General features: G+C 44.5%; 1 protein-coding gene across 1 annotated transcript; it reads left to right on the top strand.

The window, feature by feature from the left end:
* Nucleotides 1-77: 77 nt before the first annotated feature.
* RND1 (Rho family GTPase 1) lies at nt 78-6,733 on the top strand. Its single transcript, XM_043964886.1, has 5 exons — nt 78-301; nt 1,006-1,093; nt 3,777-3,886; nt 5,044-5,178; nt 5,613-6,733. Exons 1-5 carry the CDS (start codon nt 182-184, stop codon nt 5,856-5,858), a joined length of 699 nt encoding a protein of 232 aa, XP_043820821.1. The 5' UTR covers nt 78-181; the 3' UTR covers nt 5,859-6,733.
* Nucleotides 6,734-20,775: the final 14,042 nt, after the last annotated feature.

Here is a 20,775-nt window from a genome sequence, read left to right as displayed (position 1 = left end):
TCTGAAAGGTACCACCTCCTCCCACGATTGGCTGAACCCTCAAGATATAAAGTGGTCATACCAGCCACTTCATCAGTTGGAGGGAGGTAGGGGAGTGGTGTGGGTCGAATTTTGAGCTCTTGTTTGAGGGTCCCTCTCTCTCCCAGTTCATATCTGTGTCCCAGTGGAAGCCGAAGAGACCATGAAGGAGAGACGGGCCCCCCAGCCGGCTGTGGCCAGATGTAAACTCGTCCTGGTAGGGGATGTGCAATGTGGGAAGACAGCGATGTTACAGGTGCTAGCTAAGGACTGCTACCCAGAGGTGAGCTGCCTGATGGAGAGAGCGCCCACCACCCCCCTCCCTTCCTGGCCAGCCCGAACAGAAGCCTGGCGCTTTCTGTCCCCAGCTACGACCCACTTACCACTGAGCGCTCGAGACGAGGTCCCCCTGGGACCTGTCCAGCTTCTGTCATCCTGCAGGTCTCATTCTTATCCTCTTTATCATCAGCCCTCATTGCCCAGAGGAGCCTCTGCATTGCCTCGTTCGCACCTCCCCTCCCTTTCCCAGGGCCTCCCAGGCTCTGAAAAGGAGTCCGAAGGAATTTTTAGAATGATCAAGTCTAGGTTTTCCTCTGGCTTGTAACCCACCTCTTCCTTCCCTTCTAAAGGGTTCTGATCGAGGCCAGCTCCCCAACCAGGCTTCTGTTGTCTCTAGTTTCTACTGTTCCCTTATACTGTGAATTGTATGCAGACTGGCGATGGGGAAAATAGAATTGGGCTCCCACCCTAAAATGGGGAAATGGAATGAAGGAGAATAAGTATATTTGACTATCTCCCTGGGCTGGTCCTATATCTTATGTATGCCTGTTCACCTGGGATTCCCTTTCCTTCCATATCACCTGACATTACAAGAAGGTGGTAGAGTGAGTGGCACTGCCCATAGAGGCTTAACTGAAGGACTGGGAAGAAAAAGAGCCTTGGGCAAGAGTATGATGGTGGCTGTTTCTTCCCTTTTTCATCCCACAGACTTATGTGCCTACTGTATTTGAGAATTATACAGCCTGTCTGGAGACAGAGGAACAAAGGGTAGAGCTCAGTCTCTGGGACACCTCAGGTAAGAATGATGATTCTAAATGGCTTTCTGTCCCTACCTGTAGCAGCTGTTTTCCCTCTGGAAATGGTCCTCCCTTTAGTGGGGTTAGGGAATAGAGAGAAGAAAGGATGTTGGTTTCGGCTTTCACCTGGCAAGAGGCATTCCAGTTGGATGGTCTTGGGAATGCAAAGTTGGCAAACCCCAGAGAGTTCTAAGGCTGAAGATCAGCTAATTGACAGAGGCCATGTTAGTACTATACAGGCTGGGCAGGCTAGACATAGGAGGTCAAGGGTTATAGCATTTAGATATGACATTGTCATTTCCCTTCTCCCTCCTCTCCCAAACTAAATAACAGATAGAATGAACTATTTTAAGAGATAGTTATGATTAAAAGGAAACTGAAAAAAAACTTTAAAAAAAGAAAGAGAACTAGCTTGTTGGAGGTGAGGGGTAGAATCGGGAGAAGTAGGTTAGTAATGTAACTGGGAGTGTGTGTGTGTGTGTGTGTGTGTGTGTGTGTGTGTGCTGTGTCTGGTTTATTCTTTTTCCCATATTCCATTTCAAGGATGGCAGCAGTGACAGTAACACAGAATAGTTACTGCAGCTCACGGATGAGGAGATGCATTATCTGGTGTTTGGGAGGATGAGGAAATGGTGTACATTTAATGGTACAGAGCTCCTTTCTGAACAGTGGCTAGTGAAGGGAGGGGGTGGCTCTAAAGATGTCACTTACTGGAGGGGGGACAAAAGCAGACACTCTGTTTCCCAGAATGTGGAGAAATGACGTCTTTGCAGGCCCATCACAGATTCTAACAGCCATGTCCTCTGCGCTAGAAAACCCTTTGCTTTGCTTCTGACCATCCCAAACCGCTGAATGACTCAGTGTCTGTTTCCTTTTTCCAAACTGGGCCTAGGTCCATGATTAGGGATTAAAAACAAGGAATAGGGGAGAAAACAATCTTTTTACCTCCTTTCACCATCCCTCCCCCAAGTGCTTATTCAGACTGAGTTTAAAGGGGAACTCTGTCAGACAGTCTCCTGTTACAGAAATATAATGCCCTGCTCACCCAAAGCTCTATTGTGCAGTCTCTCCCCGGGCAGCTCCTCAGAGTAAGGAACAAATGGGAAAGGTGGCAGGTGGTCCAGAAAGGGAGCCCGGCACTCTTGTACTCCTCCTTGCCTACTCCCAGCTGACCTGGAATGCAGAAGGGCTGCAGGGCTGGGTTGTGCATCTTTAGCACCTCCTCTCACACCCCCTCCAGGATTCTGACTGCACCTCTAGGTTCCCTATACATAGCAGGGGAGCAATGGAGAAGAGGGATTTTCATCCTTTCCCCAGGCTCCTGGAAAAATAGAAAATGCCCCCCAGTAGTCCTCAAATTCCCTCTATCAGCTGAGTATCCATAAGGAAGGGAAAGATAATATAGAGGGCTATAGGATAGGGGTCGTTCATATTGAGGAAGGGGCTTGAAGCAAAGACCTGTTCCAGTGATTTACTTGTCAGACCTGAACAAGGGGATCTGGTTGAAGCCAAAATGGAGGCATTGCTTTTAATTCCCCCCCCCAACGACGACCACCAGCACCACCACACACCTCCACCATTCCCTTTGTACCATAATGTTCTCCTTTTCTCAGTGCTGCAATGAGATGACCCTATTTCCAAAAAAGGGGCGGTGGTGCAGGGGAGAGGGTTGTCGTCCTCTCTACCCTTTTCTCAGCTCCTGTCATAAGCTTGGATTCCCCCCAGTTTCCATGGTAATTGCGGGTGCAGAGAGAAAGGCTGTTTGCTATTCTCAGCACGGAGTGTCTGGGTTCCAAAGCTGATGCTGTTCCTTCTCCTGGGGAGGAAATGGGTAGGCTGGCCTGGTCCCCAGTGTTCTCCCATGTTGGACCACTCGGACCAACGGCTCATCCCCTTCCCATAGTACCCCTTCCCTGCCACCCACATCTGGGCAGCTGTTGGCCTTGCCATGTTTAATTGATATCCTGGTAATTTGTCTTATCCTTTTCTGGTGTGAGGGGATTTTAGAAGTTAGGGATAGAGGTATTGGAGACTTAAGGCTCTTCCTCCTTCATTCTCCCCTTTCATGCCACAACTTCCAGTTTTGACCCCATGGTAGGGGAGCTGGGCAGCTTGTTATGTAACCAGCAGAGCCATTTCCTAAGCGGGGGAGACACTGGGACAGAAGGGAGGATGAGGAGGATGAGCAGAGAGTAGACCATAGAAATAGATTGGCCCCTGTAAAAGCCCTAGGCTTGGTGCCATGGTCTTCTATGAAGAAACTGGCTAAATTTTAGTACCAAATATGCTGTTGGAGTTAAAGGAGCCTCAGTCGGGGTCAGATTTCTTTCTTTCTCTGCTCCATTGGATTTGGGGGACAAAGGCTATACATCTTCCTTCATTCCTCTCCCTCTTCCCCCCTGCTTCTTCCTTGACATTTTTATAAAGGACCAGCTTAACTACTTTGGGAAGACTAGGGGGAGGGGAACAGATTGGCATTTGGTTTGGAGGCTAAGGAAATGTGTGCCCGAGGGGCCTCTCAATGTAGAAAGGGAAAGGATTTGTTTGGGGTGGTAGTCTACATATAAATAGAATAGTCCTTTGCTCCGATGTTGGTTGTGATAATGGGGAGAGAGGCGGTGACAGCAGTTCCCTGAATTTCACTACTCTTCTTCCCTCTCCCTTTTCCCTTCCCACCACCAGGTTCTCCCTACTATGACAATGTCCGTCCACTCTGCTACAGCGATTCAGATGCAGTATTGCTGTGCTTTGACGTCAGCCGTCCGGAGACTCTGGACAGCGCACTCAAAAAGGTGAGACTCCAAGGATCCTGGGATATTAGAGCTGAGAGGAACCTGAGAGATCTTCCAATCCAGCCCCCCCTTAAAAAACAAAAACAAAAAACCAGAAGGAAGGCCCAAATTAGGCAAGTGCCTTGCCTGAGAATGGAAGCTAAGATGAAAATCCAGGTCTCCTGATTGTGAATTTAGTGTCCCTTCCATTATCCTGTACTTTTCCCTTAGCAAATGGATATCTGAAAAGGGAAGAAATGGGGTAAGAGACCTCGGGAACTTCTCAGTAAGAGGGTCACAGAGTAGGCAATAAAATCATAGTCACAAGTGCCATTTTGGAAGCTCTTTCTTTTGAAGCTTGAAGCCAGGTCACCCTGGGACACCAAGAGAACCAGATAGGCATAGAACTAATCTGCTATTGAAGTGCTAACTTTTTTTTCCTTTGCCAAGGAAATACAGATTACTTATTCCCTAGCAAGGTCCCTTGAGAACTGCTTGTCTCTGCTTTAGGGTTCTTTTCTTGGGTGCTTGGCTTGGGTCTTTTGACAGGTGGGAAGGGATATTCCATTCCCTAGAGAGATATCACTGGGATGTACTTTCTCTGATAGGGAGCTACTGTACCTAAGAGGGTCACAGAACATATTTGTGTCTAGGTCATAGGACTTCTATTTCTTGATACTTTTCAATCAGGCCAGGGCCCCTTTAAGGTCTACTATAACTACAGATGCCTTGGGTAGGTCATGTCCTCTTTTTCCCTATTTCCCTATCCCTACTCCCCACTCTCATTGCCTGTTTTCTCCAGGAAGTAAAAGAACCCAGTAGTGAGAAGCCCTTGATTGGGGGGAAGGGGGGCGGGAAGGAAGGGAATATGAGTCATGGTGGTAGGCCTGTGGGTCAAGGGCCTGCTGGATGAACATTTCTGTGGTATGATAAGCCTCTTGGGAGGTAGCATGGCATAGCTAATGGCTTATGATTACATATTAAGCATGAGGAGAACTGTGATTCTGGTGGAGAGCAGGGCTGCTGATGAACTTGGTGATATAAAACTTCCATTAGGAATTTTTCTATTATTGGTCTTCTCGTTTATGATATTTGTACTTAGCACATTTATAGTCTGGCACCTAGTAGATGCCTAATAAATACTTATTCTCTTCCTCTCCACCTACCTGGTCCTTCAGTGGAAGATGGAGATTCTAGATTACTGTCCCAGCACCCGTGTGCTGCTCATTGGCTGTAAGACAGACTTAAGGACGGACCTGAGTACACTGATGGAGCTGTCCCACCAGAAGCAGGCACCCATCTCCCATGAACAGGTATGCATGTGTGTACGTGTGTGTATTTTAGGGGTTGGTTGTATGTAGCAAGAGGGTTGCCACAATATATGGGATTGTTGATGAGCAAGACACCTTGGGAGCAGCGTGACCCCTCCTTGGAGTACTTTACCTGCTGCCTTTAGATATAAATAACAGATTTAGATATAAATAACAGCTGGTTAGAAGGTGGATAGCTATAGTCTACAAATCATTCCCCCCTACATGGACAACAAACATCTGTTTAGTGTAAACAAATTTCACAAGAAAACACCTGAGTTGTTCTTTCCTGGTGTCAGAAAAGGAATCTGGGCTGCTCTTGGTCACCACTGGCCCGCAGGCAGAAGGAAATTGAAGGTAAAGCCCTCTGAGGGCTGCCTCAAGGAGGAGACAGGCTGGAACAATTTGGGAATGCTAGAATGTTCACCTCTCCACAGGGTTGTGCCACAGCCAAGCAACTAGGTGCTCAGATTTACCTGGAATGTTCAGCCTTCACTTCTGAAAAGAGTGTCCACAGCATCTTCCGGACAGCTTCGATGGTGTGTCTGAACAAGGGTAGTCCCCTCCCACCCAAGAGCCCAGTGCGCAGCCTCTCCAAACGACTCCTGCATCTTCCCAGCAGATCTGAACTCATCTCTTCTACCTTCAAGAAGGAAAAAGCCAAAAGCTGTTCTATTATGTGAAGGGAAGATCTGGGGGTGGGGGGTTACCTCCCATTTCCTCCCACTTCCTCTCCTAAGGAGAGGAGGCATGGGGAGAGGGAGGATGAGACATTTTAGGACACCAGATATGGGTTTTTTCAGATAGCCAAGGTGAGGGCTTAGAAAGTGACAGGGACGGTACGGGCCCAGGACAAGGATCTGATACAGAGGGAGAATCATCACACTCCAGGCTAGGCAATAGAGGTACGGAGGGGGCCAGTTTACTCCAGTACCCCCCTGCCCAGGAAGAAGAAAAAGTGTGGGGGGTGCAAGAGGTACTCTGGCCTCATGGGCCCAGGGCCAGGTGCCTCCCTCTTCAGCATCTTCCATGCAGAGTTTCCATGCAAGTCTGGGAGGCAGATAAGGAAGGCCAGCTCCCTAGTTCCCCTCCCAGGAGACAGCCAGGGAGTGGAGATGCATAGAGTGGACAGCAGAGGGGTCTGCCCTGACAACTTAGTTTGGGTACCTCCTAACTGAAGTCAGAAGGGCTACAGTTTAGTCAGAGCCATTGAGAAGGAAACTCATCTCTTTGCACAGCCCATGTCTCATGTAGATGTGACATTAAACATCCATATGCTTCTCACCCAAGTCCCCAGGGCCCAAGGGAGAAGCCTTGACCCCCTTCTCCTGCCAGAGCATGAGGTGGGGGCATGCTGCCAGGGGCAGGGGCAGGCGGGGGCACAAGTTTTCTCAGCCCTCTAAGGGGGCAGGGGCAGCACAGGTGGAATTTGTTTTATAGACTTTTGTCTTTGGAGTTGGTCAGTTGGGGGGAGGGATGGGGGAGTGTTTCAATCTGTTACATGTTCTGTGTTTAAAGAAAACTTATTTATTAATGAAAATATAACATATGAAATCAGGCTCGGTTTTCTTGGTTACTTTCCTTTCTCTACTTTGACCCTTTAATTATCTTCCTATCCTTCTTACCATTCCTCTCAGATGATTCTCTGAGGAAAATTTTGGTAGCTGGTTTAGGGGCCTTCCTTTAAGTGGCAAGACACTACCTAACTTAATCTTTAATAGAAAATTCACCTTTCTTCTCACACCACACTCCTGCCTTTCCCAACAAAATTTGTTTGTTCTTTTGTTCTCCAAGAGGACCAATGACCTCAGGAAGGGGATGTTCTGACTTGCAAGTGAATTGGATTTAAGTGAGGCAGGGCTGTGTAAAGTCATCGTCTCATTCTCTCCTCCAGAGCCATCTGGGTCCAGTGGCAAGACATAGGTCAGGATGACTGGAGATGGCCCTGGATGCAGTGGGAGACCTTGGCCTTTTTAAGCTAAGGTCTTTCCCAGGTCTCTGTTTGTTTGAGGCAACACCCATTCAGTTATTAAAGGATAGTAAGGAAAGAGCCAAAAGATGGCCTAGTTTGCCTTTATAAAAGAATCAATCTGGGGCAGCTAAGAGGTGCAGTGGATAGAGCACAGGCCCTGGAGTCAGGAGGACCCGAGTTCAAATCTGGCCTCAGACACTTGACACTTACTAGCTGTGTGACCCTGTGCAAGTCACAACCCCAATTGCTTCACAAAAAAAAAAAAAAAATCACCTAAATTATTTAAAAAACAAAACAAAACCAAGAATCAATCTGGGAGGGGAAGACCCTCAGAGTTTATGGCCAGAACAGAAACAATGACTATTCCCCTCCCAGCAAGAATTACTGCACAGGCAGAAGTCTGGTATTTTTTCCCCTTGCAAAGTTTTTGGTATCCATTGTTATCCCTCCTCATCTACACCTAATGGCTCCTTGGCTTCCTTTAAGTTCCAGCCAAAATCCCACCTTCTACAGGACACTTTTCCCAACCTCTCAATTCTAGTGAGTTCCCTCAGTTAATTATTTCTTGTTCATCCTGTATATAGTTTGTCATATTTATTTGCTTGTTGCCTGCCCTACAAGATTATGAACTCCTTGAGGGCAGAGACTAATCTTTTGCCTCTTTTTCTATCCAATAATTCATTCGATAAACATTTATTAAGTATTTACTATATATGCCAGGCATTTTACTAAGCCTTTATCACTGGCATTTAGCACAGTGCCTAGCATATAATGTGCTTAAAAATATTTATCGCCTGACTGACACAGGGAGCCGTATTGAGGGAGGTCAAAACAATTCTAAATTGTTCCTGGAGGTGTAGGAATGAAGCTGTGGCCCAGTTTGTAAGGACCAAACACTTTAGTATTAACATCCGTTCTGGGTATGCATGAGGAATGAAGTGAGTCGTGGTTCTGCTCTCGCCTCGGTCAGGAGTGGGGAGCTGCAGCCCTTCCCTACTTATCCTACTTATCCTAAACCAGAAGCCTTGACCTTTCCTGAGCACCAGGGGCATGAAAGAAATTGGCGAGGGACAGTTTATTTTTACAGTATGCGGGGGGGTGGTATTTCTGCTGGGAAGAAGCAGGATCCCTGTTTTTGCATGGTCCAATACAGACCATTCCCACCCCTGCCTCTCTTGTCACCAATCCTCTTTGGGCTGCTTTCTTGGTGCCCTTCATCCAGTCACAGAACCTTCAAGCTCTTATGCCCTCCAAGTCCATGTAGCCAGGCTGGCTTTGGTCTCCTTAATCTACAGGTAGGAATTATGACGACTTTAGCCTGAGAAAGGCACCCTCTGGTGGCTCACTAGATTAATTATACTCTTCTGGAAGCCCTTTAGGCTGTTGTGAAAGAAAAGAAATGACCAGGAATGAAAGATTAATCTAATGAGCTAGGTCACATGTCAAGTTACTTTGGACTGGAGGTGGAGTAGAGAGGCCTATGTTTGGGCCAGGCTAGACTCTGTATAGTTTATATATGTGTGTGTGTATAAATTTTGTACAAAATAGGGGTTCAGAAATAGGTTAGGGAGGGGCAGCTAGGTGGTGCAGTGGATGGAGCACTGGCCCTGGAGTCAGGAGTTCCTGAGTTCAAATCCGGCCTCAGACACTTAACACTTACTAGCTGTGTGACCCTGGGCAAGTCACTTAACCCCAATTGCCTCACTAAAAAAAAAAAAAAATGAAAATGAAATAGGTTAGGGGCACTAAGTAGATGATGAGAAGGGTGGAAGGACAAATGCTCAGCTCAGCTTTGGCTCTATTATCACCTCTCTCATAGAAGCAGCTAGGTGGCTAGATAGATTACTGGCCCTGGAGTCAGGAGGACCCGAGTTCAAATCTGGCCTCGGATACTTGACACTATTAGCTGTGTGACCGTGAGCAAGTCATTTAACCCTAATTGCCTAAAACATCTCCCCCCACCCCCACCCCAGTTGTCTTGATGTATAACTTGCCACTGGACCCAGATGATTCCGGAGGAGAGAGTGAGGTACTGGTGACTTTGCAAAGCTCTGCCTCACTTAAATCCAATTCATTGATAGTCATGACATCACCTCCCAATGTCATAGTCCTCTTCAAGAACACAGGACGAACAACAACGACATCTCTGGTGCAGTTCATCAGTGTGGTTGTGGCCCTTGTTGGGGCATTATTGTAGCTTTACTTTGGTCTGGCCTGCCCAACAGGTACCTTCAAAGAGAAAAAGATACCTCAGACGCATGATTGCACAGTGAAAGAGACCTTGGTTCAAATCCTGCCTCAACACTTACATAGCTCTGTGACCCTGGGCAAGTCACTTAACATAGGATTGTATATTTTCAGCTGGAAAGGATCTCAGAAGCCATCTAGTTCCAACACTCTCATTTTACATATAAAGAAACTGGGACCCAGAGAGTTTGTTAGTTGTTCAAGGTCACACAACAAGTAGTAGGAAGCTTTAGAAGCAGAATTGAAAACCAAGTCCCATGATAGAATAAACACTCTTTGCACAGTGCTATACTGAACTTATATTAGAATATGGGTACAACTGATGTTCAGGGACTTCATAGCAAAAACTCCTTATTTTGTTTGAATTATTATGATCTTGGGAGAAGCTGAAAGTGTTGGGTTTCTTAGTTCTGCAATCCCTGTGCCTCAATCAATTTTTAGTAAAGTAAAAGTTCCCTGAGGCCCCAAACTGCCTTGTTAGGTTTTGTTTTGGTTTTTTTGCTTTTGTTTCCCTAGTATCTAGTGTATCCTGCCCATAAGTATAAATTTATTTTTTTAATTGAAATAACTATGGAGCACTATAACTATTGCAGTCATGCCAAGAGCTGATTGCTATTTCTCTATGTTTAGAATGTTTTTAAGCTCTTTTTTCTTTGAGCTGCTGTTCCCTAAGTTGCCGTTAAACAGCAAGCTGTTATCAAGGACCTAATTAATAAGCTAAATAGAGGAGGGAGGGGAAATGGGAGAATAGGAACTATAGTAGAAGTTCCCAACCTCAAAGAGTTTACATACTGGGAAAAAAAAAATCCTCCACCACAACACAAATACTCAGGGAGTGGAGAAATGAAATTTCATAAAGGCGGAAGAAACAGAAAAAGCAAAAGTTCTCTCTTATGTGGGAAAGAGGAAAAAGTAGACTTTGCGGGGAAGGAATTAAAATACAAAATGGCACAATTATTTTTAACCATCACTTCCTTAGTTAAAGGACATAACAATTTATTTGTTATGATTTTGTTCATAATATTATTTCATATAATATGTATAACCATATTCAGGTAATTCCCAGTGTTCTTGATTTATTCAGTTTGGGTTTTTTCTTCCAAAAGTTCTACTCCAATACCTCATTGTGGTCTGGAAGTGAGCCTTGCTTCTCAAAGGCAAAGTATAAACTCTGGATGGGTCTAGCATCCTGAAATGTCTGGGTCTGCTGTGTGAGTATCAATCCTACACCAATAGGCTCTTGGGCCCTGGCAACCAAAAGAAGAAAGGAAATTTTTTAAACTGGCCCCCTTCTGACTGTAACAAATAGAGTACCAGAATGGAGGGCAGAGAATGCTAAGTCTCATCCAGTTGTTATAAATTCTAAGTATGAGGCTTCTGCACAGCCAATGAATTGACATACTACTTGAAGAACTGAATCATATCAATACCGATATTCTCCAGATAGGGCCAAAGGATAAAAGAAAGTTTGAGCTAAATGGAAGCACTGCTCACAGGTTCTCCTAGGACAGGCAGAAAAAGGGGGTAGAGACTGCTGGTACCAGCACAGTCATGAAAACATTAAGGGGTCCTTACAGAAGCTGTCAGAGAGGGACAGCTAGGTAACACAGTGGATAGAGCACTGGCCTATCAGGAAGACCTGAGTTCAAATCTAGGCTCAGACACTTGCCCCCTACCCCCCACCCCTCTTTCTAGTTCTGGAACCACATTCAAATCAACCCTGTCATTGCTTCTGGTAAAAGTGTGCCAACCTACTTCCCTACCTCACCAGCACCAAAAATACAAATGCCCAGGACTCCCTACCTATTGTATATTAACTATTCTTGGTAACAACTTTCCCTTAGATGTGTTAGAACTTACTCAATCCCCCTCCCACTTTGTCAGAATCCAATAACCATCAATCTTATTACCAGTAACCTAAATGACATTGTGAATGGTGAAGAGCTAGGCCAAAAGGCCTGCACTCACCAACCTGATACTGACTTCTTCATGTATTCCCTCCAGAGGTGGTAAATCAATCTGACACCTAAAATTCCTATTACCAGTTCACTCACAACAACCTCCACCCACAAAATCTCCATCAAGTCCTGATTTCTTCTTAAAGGCACTTTCAATGGCTGTTCCACGTGGAAACCACAGTCCAGTTCTCAGAGTCTGGAGGGCAATTCACAGGTCCTTTCACTCAAGTATAATGAGTCCACTCCTTCTCAGCTATTCGAATGGCAGTCTTAGTGGTCAGCAATGACGAGAAGAGTCCTTCCCAAAACAGAGTAAGCTTAGTCTCTTTCCAGGATCTGATGAGGATCCCAGTCACCTGGTCGGATCTTATGGACCATGAACTCCAGAGGAGGGGTCTGAGTGAGAACACCTAAGCTAGGACAGAGAAGAGGATACTGCCAGTATATAATTTCTTTACAAATATATCCTTAGTCTCAAAAGTTGGGGAATCTTTTTCCCTACCAAGATAGGGGAGTACAAACAACATTTCATAAAGTGATAGCCCAACTATCTTTTCTAGGACTTGTCCTTAACCACATTCACAAAGGTCTTTCCAAAAAAGGTAGAGCTAGAACAGGTACCTCCAAAGATTTTTTTAACACCTCAACCAATTGAATTTTCTCCTCCCAATTCAAAGTGTTAGGAGCTTCATCTAAAAGTTTTCTATATAATAAAAGACGAAAGTCTTTTGAGCATAAGAGTCGATCCACGGCTTACAATACCCAGTCAATTCCAATAATTTCCTCAGCTCCCATTTATTTCTCGGCAAGGGGAGCTCCACTATCCCCTTTATTCTCTCAGGATTGATTCTTCTTTTCCCTTCACTTATTAAATATCCCAGATATTTAACTTCTCTTGTCCATACTGTCGGATCAATGTTCCCCTTGTCTTTCACTCTGAGCATGTTCGCTGGTATTGTTATCATTTCTTCTTCAACCCCTATATTGATTCCTAATTTTACAATCAAATCCCTCCCCAATAAATTTGTTCCTGCCTCAAGAATGCACAAAAATTTAGCTTCAATCTCATTATCAAGTTGAATCTTGAAAGGTTCTAAACAATAAGCTAGAAACCCTTCTCCTTTATTTAGCTCCTGAGACCATTAGTTTCTCACTGCTTGATTTGCTATATACTGGTAATACTGCCAAGGAGGCCTTTGTGGCCCCAGTATCTGCAAGAAATGCCACTTCCTCCATCCCTGGTCCCACCTTTAAATTTACTAGGAGTTCTGGGTGGGTTTTCAGGCTAGAGAACCCCTGACATCCCTATTCATCGAAGGTCATGAAGGATATTCCTTTCTCTTCCCTCCTTAATTCAGAACATTCCCTTCTGAAATGCTCTGGTTTCCCACACTGATAACATTTAGCTCCCTGTGGGCTTCTTCTTGGGTATCCTCTATCCCTCCTTTGACTTTGGATTTTTATACCAGGGGGACAATCTTCCATTTTCTTTTCCATCACCTCCTCAACTGTTTAAATCATTATTTTAACCTTCTGTTTCTGTCTCTCTAAGAAGGCTAATGTTGTCCCTCTTTCCTGCTTCACATTAAAAGCTTTAACTAAATTTTGAGACTTGGGGATTGCCTCCTTTATTCCTGCCACTAAGATCTCTCATATGCCTGGTATGTCCCCTATGGACCTGGTCATTGCTGTCCCAGTCTAGATAATCATTCCTCTCTTCTCACCAGTAGTCCCAGATTACTTCTATGATAAGCAACCTCATAAATTTTCAGTAAAACCATTCTCTGTCTAGGAATTTCAAATCCTATACCAAGCTCTTTTCTGGAGAGTTTACACATTAAAGGGAGTCTAGAAAATCTCTTTTTCGCAGTGGATAAAGCACTGGCCTTGGATTCAGAAGGCCCTGAGTTCAAATCCAGCCACAGCCACTTGACACTTACTAGCTGTATGACCCTGGACAAGTCACTTAACCCTCATTGCCCTACAAAAATACAAAAACAAAGACCTTCGAAAATCTCTTTTTCTGTGTCTTTTCCCATACAATAATTTACCAACTTTCCCCCTTAGCTCCAAAATTCTGCCAGTGCTTTCCTCTTTGTCTTAGAGAGGAAACAAAACATGGTCTATACTCAATTACTTCCTGGACTCATATACTTTTTAATTGAAGCTTAGCACTTAGTGTCCATACACTCCTTTTTCTTTTCTTTAAAGTTTCCAAATTGTTTCTACTATCAGCATATAAACAGGGCACAACTTTCTACTTGCTTTTGCCAATCATAAAATTCTCTGGACTTATTCTCTCTGACCCACCCCACTGATACCGCTGCAGTCAGCATCAGGAAGGAAAGGAAGGAGAGAAAAAGACTCTCCATTTCCCCTGTTTCTATGTAACTCCAGGTATCTTAGTTTGGAGTATAAGTTCTTAATCACAGAACTTCAGAACATGTGGTCAGCAGACCAACCTCGCAAATCAAGTGTTTTTACTTCAGTTGCACATGCTTTTGCTCTATAATAACAAGTTGGGGGTTTTAAAATGTGCCTACGGGAGGTCAGGAGGGAGCTGCTGTGCTGAGACAAGAGTGGAGCCCAACCCCACAGCCACCCTGACACAGATCCAGTCCCAGGAAGGCCTCACCAGAGAAGGAGACCCCCAGAGCTTCTGAATCACCTGAAGTGCCAGTGTCATCTGGAACTAAGCTCACAGTCTGGTGAGAGGGCTGAGCCCTGGGCAGGGGGGAGACTACAGGGGTCTATGCTGGTGCTAAGGCAGAACTTGCGTTTTTTCTCCCCTGCTGAGAACCAGGAGGTAGGCCCCAGTAGCAGTGGCCCGGGTAGGGGAGGGGCACAGGCTCATCAGAGCTAACAACCCCAACACACAAAGCTGGTTGATTAGCAAGTTGGTCTGGGGTCATCTACAGACCAGGGAACAGGCCAGGTGAGTGAAGAACCTGATTCTCCTTAAATCATACCACCTGGGACTTCTGAAGCTTGGGATACTGCAGCCTGGAAACAGTGCCCCACTTTAAGGAGCTAAAAGTCAAGTAAAAGAAAGGCAAGATGACCAGACAGAGAAAGGTGAGGACCATAGGAAGTTTCTTCAATAACAAGGAAGACCAAGGGGTACCCTCAGAGGAAGATGTCAACATCAGGGTCCCTATATCTAAAGCTTCCGAGAAAAATACAAATTGGTCTCAGGCCATAGAGGTGCTCAAAAAGGACTTTGAAGATAAAATTAGAGAAGTAGAGGAAAAAATGGAAAGAGAAATGAGGGTGATGCAGGAAAGACATGAGAAAAAAGTCAACAGCTTGAAAAGCCAAATGGAAAAGCTCTCTGATGAAAATGAGAATGAGGATTGAACAAATGGAATCCAGGGACTTTATGAGAAACCAAGACACAATAAAGCAAATCCAAATGAATAAAAAAATAGAGAGCAATGTGAAATATCTTCTGGGAAAAACTGCTGACCAGGAAAATAGGTCCAGGAGAAATAATTTGAAAATTATTGGTCTACCTGAAAACCACGATCAAGGAAGGAGCTTAGACACCATCTTCCAAGATATTCTCAGGGAAAATTGCCCTGAAATTCTAGAAGAAGCAGCTAAAATAGAAATTGAAAGAATCCACTGATCACCTCCAGAAAGAGATCCCCAAAAGAAAACTCCTAGGGGGGCAGCTAGGTGGCGCAGTGGATAGAGCACCAGCCCTGGAGTCAGGAGTACCTGAGTTCAAATCGGGCCTCAGACACTTAACACTTACCACTTACTAGCTGTGTGACCCTGGGCAAGTCACTTAACCCCAATTGCCTCACTAAAAAAAGAAAAAAAAGAAAAAGAAAACTCCTAGGAATATTATAACCAAATTCCAGAGCTCTCAGGTCAAGGAGAAAATATTGCAAGCTGCCAAAAAGAAAGAATTCAAGTACTGTGGAGCCCCAGTCAGGATAGCACAAGATCTAGCAGCTTCTACATTAAAGGACCGGAGGGCATGGAATATGATATTCCAAAGGGCAAAGGAAATGGGATTACAACCAAGAATCACCTACCCAGCAAAACTCAGAATAATCTTTCAGCAGAAAAAATGGGACTTTAATGAAAAAGAAGACTTTCAGATATTTGTGATGAAAAGGCCTGAACTGAATAGCAAATTTGACTTTCAAATACAAGACCCTAGAGAACCATAAAAAATTGGAACTGGGGGACATACCTGGGGTCGTACAGTGGGTGACTGTCTTGTGTCGGAGGCCAGGTTTTGGCTGGGATCCCCCTGGGTCCAGGAGTGATGATTTGTCCACTGTGTCACCTAGCTAGATGATAACATCTTTAGGGTTAAATTGAGGGGTGAAGGGAATTCATTGGGGGAGGGGGAAGGGCAAAAGTGAAATCCTACATGAAAGTAACAGGAAAAGGCTTATGGAGTGGGGGAAGAGATGGGAGAGGAGCAGGGCAGTAAATGAATTTTACACTTATCAGAAAAGGTTCAAAGATCTTAAACTCATCAGAGCTGCCTCAAGGAGGGACTAACACACACACCCAACTGGGTAGAGTAATCTGTTTAATCTGGGCAGTAAATGAGCCTAACACTCATCAGAATTGGCTCAAAGACCTCAATCTCATTAGAATTGACTCAAGGAGGGAATAATGTGCACACTCAATTGGGTAGAGTAATCTCTCTAACCCCGCAGGAAAATAGGAGGGGAAGGGGATAAAGAGAGAGGGGCAAAAGAAGGAAGGGCAGAGTGGGGGAGGGGACAGACAGAAGCAAATCCCTTTTGAAGAGGGATAGGATGAAAGAAGATGGATAATAGAATAAATATCATGGGGAAGGGAATAGGATGGAAGGGAAACAGTTAAGAATAGTAATCATGAAAAAGAGAAAAGGGGGAAAAATTATACACAAAAAAAATATAGCAACTCTTGGTGGAGGCTAAGAATTGAGAATCAAGGGAATGTCCATCAATTGAGGAATGATGGAAAAAGCTGTGTTATATGACTGTAGTGAAATGGACTTGTGCTATAGGAAATGACAAACAGGATGATCCCAGAAAAACCTGAAAAGACTAATGAACATCAATGTATAGTGAAGTGAGCAGAACTGGGAGGACATTGTGCATAGTGACAGCAGTATTGTTCAATGAGCAAATGTGAATGACTTAACTACTCTCAGCAATGCAATGATCCAAGACAATCCCAAGGAACTAATGAGGAAGTTTACTATCCACCCCTATAGAAAGAACTGATAAAAAGAACACTTGGGGATTGTACATATATAACCTGGTTGCAATCTTGTGGAGGGGGGAGGAAAGGAAGGGAGGGAGGGAGAAAAATTTGGAACTCTAAATCTTATGAAAATGAATGTTGAAAACTACCCTTGGGGCAGCTAGGTGGCAGAGTGGATAGAGTACTGGCCCTGGAGTCAGGAGGACCTGAGTTCAAATCTGGCCTCAGACACTTAATACTTACTAGCTGTGTAACCCTGGGCAAGTCACTTAACTCCAATTGCCTCACAAAAAAAAAGAAAAGAAAAAGAAAACTACCCTTACATATAACTGGAAAAAATAAAATAAATGTGTTGCAAAAAAAAAAAATGTGCCGACTTTTTTTTTCCCTTTTGCAGCAACCCTGGCAAGCCAAAACACTTGGGGCTCAATGGGTGGCATTTTTCATGCAAATTAAATAAAAGCCAAAAGCCATTCTTAGGACTTAAAAATCTTTTACTTTTACACATTACCAATAATGCCCAATTTTAAACTATTCCACCACAAATGATTTCAAAAGTGGCACCTCCATCCTCCACAGCAGAAATTGCCATGAGGAAAGAGAGGGGCTTTGGGACTTTAGGACATGTGGTGTCTCCCAGTTTGATTCTAGCCCTGTCCCTGTTAACAATTTAAAAATCTATTATCTTTTACAATGTTCATCTATGGCTATGAATGCATAGTATAGAATTTACATTCCAACACCCGATTCAAACTCTGAGTCAAATTCTACCCTCCTCCACCTTCCGAACCTGGCCAGAGCATGGAAAAGGCTACAACTAAAAATTTCCAAAGATTGTACCCACAAGTACCACTATCAACAGGCACACAACTACACACATAAGACACAGAAATGAACCAACAGCTGTGAGATCTCCTTTTTATCCTTTTTTTGTTCCTTTTTGTCCTCTTTTTATCCTCTTTTGTCCTCAAATTCTCCCATCTCTCCAGTATCCTACCTAATGAACTATCAGAAGGCATGCCACCTCCTGGGTTGAGCTTATCCCCAGGACCTGAGATACCAGTTTCCCAGGGAAAATACCTCTTCTCCTTCATCTCTCCCAGCACCTTACCCAAAAGACTATTGGGAGTAATGATGCCTCCTGGGTTCAGCTCATTCCCAGGGCTTGAGATGCCTCCTTACTTCTGGGACTTAATCCCCATTCTGCTAAATTTAGTCCTAACGGTTGAGGCTGACCCTAACCTCCTAAACTTCCTACCCCTGGAACTTCAGTCTCTCTACTCCACAGTGCCACCTTTTGCTTTGCTTTTCCCTGACTCTTTCCCTCCTGGGAGAAGAGAACTGCAGATGCAAGCTCTGCACTCACTTCATGCTTATGGCACATCTCTTTCACATACTTTCAGTTCCGGTACCCACAGAACATACCCCAATCACCCCTTTTCTTACCTGGGTCTGTCCACAAAATTGCTCGATTGCCACAATTCAGTTCCCTTTTCTCCTTCTCTCCTCCTGCCCTTTCTTTCCTTGCTCCCCCTGGTGTGTTCACTGTTACACTGCTGCCACTTCTTCAGGTTCCCTTGGAGATGAACTGGCTGCAGATCCCCAGGCAGGCTCAGCCACTGAAATCAGCAGGGAGCTCCTGCTGAACCCTCTCAGATCTCCACTGGACCAATCTTCCTCTTCAGGTTCCTGGCCAATGCACCAAATTGTTAGAAACGCAGCTAACAATTCAAATAGTATTGCACAGCTCTAGTGTTGCAGCTCTAGTGTTGCAGCTCTAGTGTTAGCAGCTCAAGTGTTGGGCAGCTCTAGTGTTGCTAGCAGGTTACCACTCAAAAATTCCAAAGAAGCAGCAGTCAGTGAATGAAGGCTTCTTTATTTATCTTCAAGAAGATGGGCACTCTTCTGTATGTGCCAGAGAGTACACTGAAGTGAAGTCCCTCACCTCTATTTATACCCCTCAAAGGGCCCTCTGGACCAATCACATTACAGTTTCCATTTACATATAGCATTACAAAAACAACCAATCACAGCATATAGTACCAACCTCCCATATATGGTAGCTGTAAGGACCAATCAGCTTGTATCAGTCAACCAATCAGATTGCAGCACTAGGCCCCAACCCTATGCAGGAGTAAGAATGTCCCCATTCCCCACTAAACAGTGCTTGTGTAAACGTAACCTTTCAAAACAAAACAAAATTCAAGTCAGGGCTTGAGCTCCAAGTCACATGCGGATCACTTCTGGCACTGCAAGGTGAACTCCCAGCCCAGCCCAACTCCCACAAAACCCAGGCCCCTCTTCAAGCCCTGCTCAGGCTTGAGCCTCAGCTCTTCAGAGCCTTGTGTGCTGGGCGGCCCCCTACTGGGAGGTTTGGGTAACAAAGCTGTAGGGCCTGAAACCAGACTCACTCTCTGCCTTTAGGGTTCTGACAAGAGTCCAGATAAGGTCTTTTCTCTCACTTCTTTCCTTCCTTTCTTTCTTTCTTTCTTTTTTGGAAAAATTTGATTTTGTTTTAAGTCAGGCTGCTCTCCCAGGTAAGTTTAGGCCTCCATTGGGAATACCCACACTATAGAAAAATCCCAAAAGGCAAGTTTATTAAAACTTAACCTCTTTGAGACTATTTTCTCAGTGGTAAAACAGAAGTAATAATAAAACCTGTAGTATCTAACTCCAAGGACTATCACAAGGGTTAAATGACATAATGTTTGTAGAAAGCTTTAATTTAATTTAGTAGCAGCTCAAGAGTGAATCAAAACAGCTTTGAGAAAAGTTTGGTCTTCACTTTTTCCTTTTAGAGTGCAAAGAGGGGATCCCCTTCCTAAGCAAAATGTCTTACTGCAGTAGCATGTGGTTGTAGGAGAAAAGATGCTGCGCCCAACAGAGAACTTCCAACTCTGGAGTAGAAGAGTGAACAGGGGCAAGGAGCAGAGAATCCAAGCACAGTAGTATCTTAAACCAGATTAAAAGATGAGCCCTAAACTGGAGACATGGAAACAGAGACACTACACACATCAAAGATTAGGCCCAGGAAACCTTTCCCAAAGAGTCTCAACATTTGGGCCTTGGAAAATAAACACCTAGGTAGCCTTGCCCCCTTTTTCTTGCCCTTTGAGATATCGATGAAATTGTAGAGTTGTTTATATATGCATATATTATATAAGACATAATGTAATTGCATCTTATAAAAAAGGGTATTATATACCCCTTTCTCTCCCTCTCCCAAAACCCCATTCCTTCCATTTAGTCTCCTTTGCTCCAAATTGTATCTTCTCCAATTGTTGTTCATCATCTCCTCTATAGTCCGTGGCCTTAGAGGTTCATATTCCCAACTCTATAAGGTTGTTCAAGGTACTTGAAAGACTAATTAAACTATTCTGTCTTATTTTCTTCTTCGTTTTTGTCCAGCCTCCAGCTCAACTCTTTTCATCACTAATATAAAGGAATCATAGAATTAGAGAGTTCAAAGGGACCTCAGTGACCCTCTAATCCAACACAAATACAAAATAAATCCCACTGTTATATAACTGGGTCCAGGAGGTGTAATGGAGGTGCAGAAACTGATAGGATCAGCCCACACCCCCTTGGGGCATACAAAAAGCTAGCTAGCCAGCTCTGTGCGTGCGTGTATGTGTGTGTGTGTGTGTGTGTGTGTGTGTGTGTGTGTGTGTGTGTGTGTGTGTGTGTGTGTGTGTGTGTGTGTGTGTATTTTGGAGAACTATTTAAAGTGATGTCGATGTGTGTGTGTGTGTGTGTGTGTGTGTATTTTGGAGAACTATTTAAAGTGATGACGATGTGCCTGTGCATATGCTCGGGCATACAAATTGAAGAAGGGTTCAGAAATAAACAGTGCTTTGGGGAATGCTGAAAGTACACCGCGCGTTTAGCACAATGCCTGGCGCTTTATGAATGATGCTTGCTTCCCCCATCTCCACCATACTCCCGCCGGAAAAAAAGGAAGTATTATTATACTACCACAAAAAGTGTCTTTGGTCTTTGTAAAACAGGTGGCATGACAGCTTTGCCTGTCCATCATCATCTTTAAAATGAAGGGGTTGGACACCAAGCCGTCTAAGACCTCTCCCACCTCTAATTTCCGCAACTTTGGAACCCCAAAGTAAGCCCAGCAAGAGAACCCTGCCCAGTATTTCCAGGACACCACACCACCCTCTAGGAGGCGTCAGTCCCTGGGAGAACCACATTGCC

The sequence above is a fragment of the Dromiciops gliroides genome, chromosome 5, assembly GCF_019393635.1.
Source record: "Dromiciops gliroides isolate mDroGli1 chromosome 5, mDroGli1.pri, whole genome shotgun sequence".
Classification (NCBI taxonomy): Eukaryota; Metazoa; Chordata; class Mammalia; order Microbiotheria; family Microbiotheriidae; genus Dromiciops; species Dromiciops gliroides.
Note: the sequence above shows the minus strand (reverse complement) of the source record. Positions and strands in the feature narration are given on the sequence as shown.

What these genes read in the sequence shown, in the direction of transcription:
- RND1 (XM_043964886.1), top strand. Translation starts at nt 182, where the DNA reads ATGAAGGAGAGACGGGCCCCCCAGCCGGCTGTGGCCAGATGTAAACTC. An exon ending in CTAAGGACTGCTACCCAGAG is followed by an intron (nt 302 to 1,005) that starts GTGAGCTGCCTG and finishes TTCATCCCACAG; the next exon opens with ACTTATGTGCCTACTGTATT. An exon ending in CACCCATCTCCCATGAACAG is followed by an intron (nt 5,179 to 5,612) that starts GTATGCATGTGT and finishes ACCTCTCCACAG; the next exon opens with GGTTGTGCCACAGCCAAGCA.